Source organism: Calidris pugnax, unplaced genomic scaffold (assembly GCF_001431845.1).
Source record: "Calidris pugnax isolate Ruff unplaced genomic scaffold, ASM143184v1 scaffold147, whole genome shotgun sequence".
NCBI classification, from domain to species: domain Eukaryota; kingdom Metazoa; phylum Chordata; class Aves; order Charadriiformes; family Scolopacidae; genus Calidris; species Calidris pugnax.
Genome location: NW_015092359.1, coordinates 5336330 through 5344748, shown reverse-complemented (window position 1 = coordinate 5344748; position 8419 = coordinate 5336330). Strand labels below are relative to the sequence as shown.

General features: G+C 43.2%; 1 protein-coding gene across 4 annotated transcripts in view; it reads left to right on the top strand.

Annotated features, from left to right (window-relative positions):
* Positions 1 to 50: 50 nt before the first annotated feature.
* Positions 51 to 8419, top strand: part of RALGAPA2 (Ral GTPase activating protein, alpha subunit 2 (catalytic)) — a 153951-nt gene continuing 145582 nt past the window's right edge. For all 4 annotated transcript variants that reach the window (XR_001414151.1, XM_014962463.1, XM_014962461.1 and 1 more), the window contains exon 1: positions 51 to 341. Coding sequence is in view for 3 of the 4 variants with exons in the window: in XM_014962463.1 (XP_014817949.1) it covers positions 236 to 341 (106 nt within the window). In the remaining variant the exon portion in view is untranslated. The remainder of the gene's footprint in view (positions 342 to 8419) is intronic.

Below are 8419 nucleotides of genomic sequence, written 5' to 3'. Positions count from 1 at the left end.
CCGGCCGGATCCGGGCTGGCACGCCCACCCCTGCGGCGGAGGGCGGCGGGTTCGGTTGCCCGGTGGGGACGTTTCTTCTCTTCCTCTGCCCTCCCTCCCTTCCTCTCTCCCCACCCGTCCCCCGCACCTGCCCGGCCGCCGGCTCCTTAGCCTCTCCGGCGGACGACAGCGGCCCGCACCCGCCGGGGGAGCCGCTTCCCCCTCAGCCGCCGGCTGCCGCTCGCCCCGAGCCGGGATGTTCTCCAGGAAGGGCCACGCCGATGTCAGGAAATCCACCCAGAAGGCGCTGGACCCCAAGCGGGATGTGCTCACCCGCCTCAAGCACCTCCGGGCGCTGCTGGGTGAGTGGGGGGGGGCACTCGGGGTCGCTGCCCCTTTTCCCGCCGCGCCGTGAGGGGCTCCCCTCAGGGCTTCTCCCCGGCCAGGGAGAGCCCGGGGCGGCGGGAGAGAGCCGCGCTTCTCTTCTCCTTCTCCGGGAGGAGCGGCTGGCCGTGCCCGCCTGTCCCCGGGGCAGCGGTGGGAGCCGCGGGGGGCTGGCTGGGCAGGCTTGGCCGGTCAGTGCACCTCCAGCCGTGCGGGAGTGCTGCGTGCGGTGGCCGGGTAAGAGCCGTGTCCTCAGGAGGCGACCCAGACCCAGCTTCTCATCGCCGAACTCTTATTGGAGATAACCCTTTTCCGCCTTAGGTTTCCTCAGCTTTCTCCAGGCTCCCTCTGCGGTTTTGGGGGAGCTCCCAGAAGCTCCCTGGTTAGGGCCACGGGAAGGTAGCAGTGTGTGCCCTCCCAAAATTAGGGGAGCTGTTAGGAGAAAGTTAGTGGTGCGTTTTGCTCCTCCTGGCTTTGGAACCTTGTTGTCGCCCGGTGGTAAAATGTGGGTGATGCAGCATTGTTGTTTGCGTACAAAATAGTGCAGAAATGTCTTTCCTGCAGGGTTCTTCAGAAGATCCATTCATAGAAATTCTGCTCTGGTCAACAACGTTAATTTGGTGGCTTTTTTTTATTATATTTTATTTTATTTTTTAAAGTTTAAAGGGGGTCCTGTAACTGTACGTTGTGATGCCCTTCCCCTGTCTGTGGCGAGGTTGAGCCTCTTTCTGTATTGTCACCTTAGAGTTGAAGCCTTAATGCTGGTCTTTTTATTCTGTACGTTGAAAGCAGTCGGTGTATTTCAGCTGTGAGCTGTGATTTGCAAGGATTTGGGTGGCCTCCTGTCCTCTGTTACTCAGCAAACTTCGGCAGGAAAGGGCTCTTTTAAGAGCTTTTGTGCACTGTCCCAGTTCAGGAGAATTAGTGAGAGTGTTAGTATTTGTTTATCTCCTGTTCGATCGTTCCCCTGAGAAACAAGGAGGAAAAAAAAAAATGCTGTGCTTTGTACTTCTTCTATACTCTTAATTATTTTTCAGTCTGCTGTTTCGGTCAAGGTTGGCAGGTAACTAGGAGCCTCGAAGACTTTGCATTACGAGCTGTGAGAAGTAAATCAGTGGCTGGAGGAGAGGGTTTGAGGTTAGCGGCTCCTTGGCAGAAAGCAGAAGTTGGGCACTGTATCTTCTCCTGAGGAACGGCTCTCTGGTCGGTCAGTTGGTGTCCGTGTGGTTCCCCTTGGACCTCTACGTGCTCACTCTCAGTGGTGTGAAGGACGTGTGGAGCACGAGTTACTGCCCAGGAAGCAGCTCGGGCCTCCCAGAGCAAAGGTGCTCCCCTTCCATCTGCCTCCTGCGTTGTGCTGCGAGACTTGCGCTGAGGAGCTTCGCTGTGGTTTGCAGCACGGGCTCACCGGTGGTGCTAGAGATTGAGTTGGAGATTAAAAGCTTTTTTCCTGTGACGTTCCACTGACAGGAGCAGAAATGCAAAAGAAGTTTTGAATGTACTGCAGCAAAGGAGGAGCTTTTGTGGTGAGGGCACTGGGCATGATCCTGAGTGAGAAGAGTGGTGATCAGTCTCCCTCGGGATGGTCCCTTCGAGAAAGTTGTACTCAGTGAGAGCATGGAAACATAAGGGTAGAGTCTGTGATAGATTAGCTTGATGTGGGCATCTTGCTGATTTTTTGGGGTGCGTTTCTTACAGGTGTGAGTAACCATCACTCTGGTTTAAAGATGTTATTCCCCTGTGATCTACTGCATTTAACTAGCTAACCTGAAAAAGAGATTTTTCTAGGTAATTGATAAGTGGATGAAGTGCTGCATGAATCCATAAGGGGTCTTCTGTCACGTTCTAAGAGTGGCCGGGTCTTGCTCATCTTTTGGGCAACAATACATGTTAGTTCAACATGCCCAAGACAGAGGTGTTTAAGCTTCACGATTTGGACTCGCAGGTCTGACCACAGTGCCTGCTGGTGGGACACGAGAGGCTGACGTGGTAAGAGTCCCTGAGCACCTGCAGTCTTCACGTTTTTTGTGAACGGTATTGAACATCTCCTTTGGAGTTAGCTGGGGGTGAAGGCTATGGGACCACTCTGGGTATAAATTCCTCCTATTCCATAAGGGTATGTTAAAAATCTCTGTAGTTACTGACCTTGTGGTCAGTTTTGTGTTCATCTCCCCCTGGGGACCAAAAGTGTACATTTCTTGTACTGGAGGTGTAGAAAATATTTTGTTTGCTTGTGGAGTTTGTGTTTGGTTTTGGTTTTGTTTTGTTTGGAGGTGTAGAAAATATTTTGTTTGCTTGTGGGGTTTGTGTTTGTTTTTGGTTTTGTTTTGTTTTGTTTTTTTAATTATTTGTAACATTTATCTAAGTAGCTTGTGGGGTTTGTGTTTGTTTTTGGTTTTGTTTTGTTTTGTTTTTTTAATTATTTGTAACATTTATGTAAGTGCCTAAGGGCAGGAGTTTGGAAAGATAAGAGATACCTTACCTGCATGACAATATGCCTTTTAACTAGATATGTCTTATTGCTTATGTGCTGTACAAACAATATTAAAATAATGTCAAGTTCCATTGTAAACAAATTTTCAGAAATCCTTTGTTTACGAGATGAGGTTTAGAATGTTTTGGGAAACCATCCTGAGAAAGAGTGGTCTAAGAGACTGTAGTGGGAGCTTGCAGACCTTATATTTCTTGCTTTTCCACCAGCCTCACTAAAATAAATGAAGTGGGACACGAGAGGCTGACGTGGTAAGAGTCCCTGAGCACCTGCAGTCTTCACGTTTTTTGTGAACGGTATTGAACATCTCCTTTGGAGTTAGCTGGGGGTGAAGGCTATGGGACCACTCTGGGTATAAATTCCTCCTATTCCATAAGGGTATGTTAAAAATCTCTGTAGTTACTGACCTTGTGGTCAGTTTTGTGTTCATCTCCCCCTGGGGACCAAAAGTGTACATTTCTTGTACTGGAGGTGTAGAAAATATTTTGTTTGCTTGTGGAGTTTGTGTTTGGTTTTGGTTTTGTTTTGTTTGTTTGTTTTTTTAATTATTTGTAACATTTATCTAAGTGCAGGAGTTTGGAAAGATAAGAGATACCTTACCTGCATGACAATATGCCTTTTAACTAGATATGTCTTATTGCTTATGTGCTGTACAAACAATATTAAAATAATGTCAAGTTCCATTGTAAACAAATTTTCAGAAATCCTTTGTTTACGAGATGAGGTTTAGAATGTTTTGGGAAACCATCCTGAGAAAGAGTGGTCTAAGAGACTGTAGTGGGAGCTTGCAGACCTTATATTTCTTGCTTTTCCACCAGCCTCACTAAAATAAATGAAGGAATATAAGGAATATAACAACTCTCTGTTAATGTTCCTTTCTCAGAAAGGCATGCTTGGAACCAATGACTAATTTGAGATGAAATACTGGACTTGCTATGGTTCTTGGTTATACCCATCTTAATGTGAGCGTTCTGTTTTTGTGTGCCAGTGTGGTGTGGAGGAGGTTGTCAGGCTCCTGTGACAGACCTGACGGGTGGAACAAATGGAAAAATACCCCTATTAGTGTGGCGAAATTAATTTATGTCCCAAAGCAGATGGTACAGAAGGTAGCGTTGTCTGGTGGTTTTCTGTACAGATACTTATTACCCAGTTGGCAAGGGGAGGAAAAATACACCCATCCTTTCTCAGGAAACATCTTTTCTTCCAAGTGCCTGTTTTATATTTGAAGATAGTGACCTGATTTTTTTATTAAACTTACTATTGAACATTGGTTTTAAGTGAAAATGGTTATCAGTGCCAGAGGGCTGGGTAGTATATTAGTGGCTTGTTGGCTGAAGCGTTGATGTGACAGCTGGCTGTCTTCTAGTGGGTCTGTTTTATTGCAGGGACTATGTCAAAGCAGGCTCTGGTTAAGTTCCTGATATATCTCCTTTTGAGAATGTCAGTGTAAACATTTTAGATAATATGGCAGTGGCTTTTTGAAGATAGTATCTTCAAAGATATCATTGCAAACGTGTGTTTTATGGTATTGTCTTCAGAGAAAATGAAGCAACGGGTGGTAAGAATCTCTCCTGTATTAAAGGGAAACAAAGCCCTTGGTATAAAAGCTCAAAAATAGTTGGATGTTTGTTCTTCCTGCCCCCTCTCCCAAACGTGGCACTCCCAGTGGTGGCCAGGGGTGGGAATGTGTGTGTCTTACTCTTCCTCCCGTCCCAGTCATTTCACTCCCTGTCCTTGACTCCTTCACTCGGGCCATAGTGGCACATGCTTTCAAAAGAACTGCTCCTGTTCTTATGTTCCTTAGATGATGCCATCTTTTCTTCCTTTGTTTACAATTGAATTCCTGTGATTTAAAGCTAACAAAATGACAGTTAATCTTCTGAGATCCTGCTCACGGAGGAGGATAAAAATCAAGAGAAAAGATGGTGGTAATAGGGGAGGGATGAGGGAAAGGAATAAATAAGGGGTTGCGTGAGCACCAAGATCAACGACGCCCAGTTTTTGATGGCTTCAGGTCCCTTAGCTACCGTCTGTGTCAGTGTGTGCAATACCCAAACTGAAAGAGAAGATTCCCTTCAAATTTGTGTTGCTTGTAACATCTTGCAAGTCTCTAATGCCCTTAGGATCCCAGTTCCTGCTTCTGTGGGGTAGTCTGCCTGCATGACAATGCAAAACACTATGCAGAATAATATTATTTTAAATTGGATGTTCACTTATATTAGGTAAATGACCAGAAAATTTCCCTTTTTATTTTTTATTGCCATAAAGTTGTACTAACTTTTAGGATTTCCATACAATCAGTAGTAACTTTTTTCCAAATAGTGTGTGCGGACATGTCAATAGTAGGGTCTTTTTCTTAGGATAGACTTGAAAAATAATGGTCTTTTAAATGGTGGTGGTGATGTACAAGTTTGGCTCTTTCACACTGGTTCAGTAAGCCCTCTAGCCTCTGGGACATTTTCAGCAGAAGAATGTGTTTCTGCTCTTTAAGACTTTGTTTCTGTGACTGTTCTTGGGTAAAAATATTCTTTTTTTTAATATTGAAACATCTCTTTCAGTGTTTTCTCCTCAATTGAAATATTTAGTTTAACATCTTTGCGTGGCTTAGTGTATTTCCCTTGAATTTTTCTCCTGGTTTTAAGAATTGCTCTGTCATGACACAGTATCTCTTATGAATAATGGTGCAATTGGGACAACAGCTACTGTCTGCTGTGGTTCTCCACTAATCTAGATGATGTCACCCTTTGCTTGTGCATAAAGTGGGATGAAGTAAGTTTTTATTTCATGAAAGGTGATGAGCCTTTTCTTCATGGCGTTGTTATTCTTGCGAATTTCAGAGTGTGATTTGACTGAGAACTTTAAGGCTGGAAATTATAAAGTTAGTCTTTGGGTAGACTCTGAGAATGATCCCTGGTGATTTAAGCAGGCAACCACCATTCATATTGCACTTAAAAAATAAGAAAAAAATGGGAGCTTACCCTTGGCTGGTATTGAATGTGCTGGAAGCTGCCTGGAAGATGGTGACAACAATTAAGTTGAACTAAGGCGCTGGATTTTCAATTTTTTTTATAGTGAATAATGGTAAGGGTGATAACCTTGTTTTGAAAGTAGTAATTTGGTGCAGTTGTCAAACTCAAATTGTTTTACAGATTTGTGGGTTGTGTTGATCCTGTGCTTTGATATTTGCTTGGGGGGGGAGATTGTGCTCACACTTGTTTTGGAGTGTGCTGGTGGACTAAATTGTGCATCAGAAGACCGGGTGCAGGCTGGTGTGTGAATTAATAACACGTGTTTCAGAGCCTGTGCTGTGCCACTTCACTCCTGGGGGCGTGCGTAAAAGCTGGGCTGTTTTCAGAGTTACAGTACTTCACACTTATTTCAGTCGTGTCGTTGAAGAAACCGTTATTTGAATCCTGAACTGGAAAATGGTAATGCTTTGTGCTTCAGTTGTACGTGTTGGGAGTGTTAGTGCTAACAGATGTGGGGTGCTGCTTCCATCCGTCGCTGCTTATGCTTTTCTCTGTTGAACAGGGGACAAGTACATGGTAGACCTGATGCAGACACACGCACACGCTTCAGTATAGATTAGAGATGAAATTTGTTAGGTAACAAGGTGCAATCCATAATCTCTCCCTTTAAAAAATATAACTTAAGAAAAAAACATGTTTTTCATTTAACTCTGTCCCAAAATGAGAGAATAAAGGAGAGTAGTGGGGTTTTTGAGTTACGGCGCTGTCTTGGTTTGCACAGCTGCCTGGGTTCTGTACAGATAGATTAACACAAGCTTAGAAGTTTTCATTTATAGACATTCAGAAGTGAATGCTTCCAAAGTTCTTGCTGAATTTAGAACAGCTGTGGTTCCTTAGATTTCATGTGAAATTTGAGGTGCTAGAACAATTTCTAAAATAATTTCAATTGGAGGGGTTTTTAGTGGTGGTATGTTTCCATGCTGACATTCCTTTGAGAAAACGAAGGGAAATAATCTTCTAGGCTTTTATTTATCATTCAAAGCTCTAGTCTGAAAAAGTGGGGAGGTCTTGGTTGGTTGTTTTTTTTGAAGGTAAGTAAAAATTGTATGTGGTTTCTCGGGTGAGGCTAGTAATAAAAGTTTATCATTAACCAGGCTATGACTGCAAAGTTGTCTCTTCACCTCCTTTAATTTTTTAAGTACTTGAGTTAAAGAAAACCCCTCAGGATTGAGAGAACTTTGTATAAATAACGTAAAGCCAAGTGACTTTGGAAGTTCATGAAATTAAGGGAGGATTTCTAACTACTTAAATGACTGCAATAACTGTTGGTGGTTAATAGAAAGATAAAATGAAGGCTGGTGTGCAGAGGACACGATTATTGGCCCCTCTAGATTTTTTTTTTTCTTATATGAGGAAGAATAATGACAGCTTGGCAGTAAGCTCAGATGCTTATTATATGATACCTGAGTAGTTGTTTCCCTAAATTTTGAACTTTAGTAAGGCAGGTAAGAGTGACTTGCAGTCATCTAATGAGACAACTGTTTCATATTTTATATAAAAGAAATGTCACGTGTACCCTCATGAATGCCTCACTGTTTCCTTATGTTGCTGTAAAAGCTCTAAAGTGTTAATTGTAAGCATTAGCCACTGGATCACTTCTTGTGTGGGGAATGGGGTGAGATTAAACATGTTTTTGGAAAGCCACTGAGTATCTGATGGCTGATAATATTTGCCAGCTTGCCTTAGACTTTTAGTGCTCAGAATTTTGAATTTGCTAGGGTGCTGGCTTCAGCGCTAGTAATCCGAGAGCTATTTATGTGTAAATGTAGAAATACCATGTAATACCTGCAATTCAGGTATTACATTGCCGTTTAATTTCCTTGAATGCCTACAAATACTTCTTCAGTCAATGCATTTCACCGTAAGTCAGTTTTTTATCTTATTATCTTAAATGATAAATACTGCACGAAACTTCCACTGATGTTTTCCATTTGAAAAACAGGAGGATGAGCCTGTCCTGGGTGAGTTCAGCATATACATGGTAGTGATCTGAGGTACTGTCTTGGGCTTCCTGCCAACTTTTAGTAGATCCTTTTGAGAGGCAGTCTTCAAAGCAGATGGTACAGAAGGTAGCGTTGTCTGGTGGTTTTCTGTACAGATACTTATTACCCAGTTGGCAAGGGGAGGAAAAATACACCCATCCTTTCTCAGGAAACATCTTTTCTTCCAAGTGCCTGTTTTATATTTGAAGATAGTGACCTGATTTTTTTATTAAACTTACTATTGAACATTGGTTTTAAGTGAAAATGGTTATCAGTGCCAGAGGGCTGGGTAGTATATTAGTGGCTTGTTGGCTGAAGCGTTGATGTGACAGCTGGCTGTCTTCTAGTGGGTCTGTTTTATTGCAGGGACTATGTCAAAGCAGGCTCTGGTTAAGTTCCTGATATATCTCCTTTTGAGAATGTCAGTGTAAACATTTTAGATAATATGGCAGTGGCTTTTTGAAGATAGTATCTTCAAAGATATCATTGCAAACGTGTGTTTTATGGTATTGTCTTCAGAGAAAATGAAGCGACGGGTGGTAAGAATCTCTCCT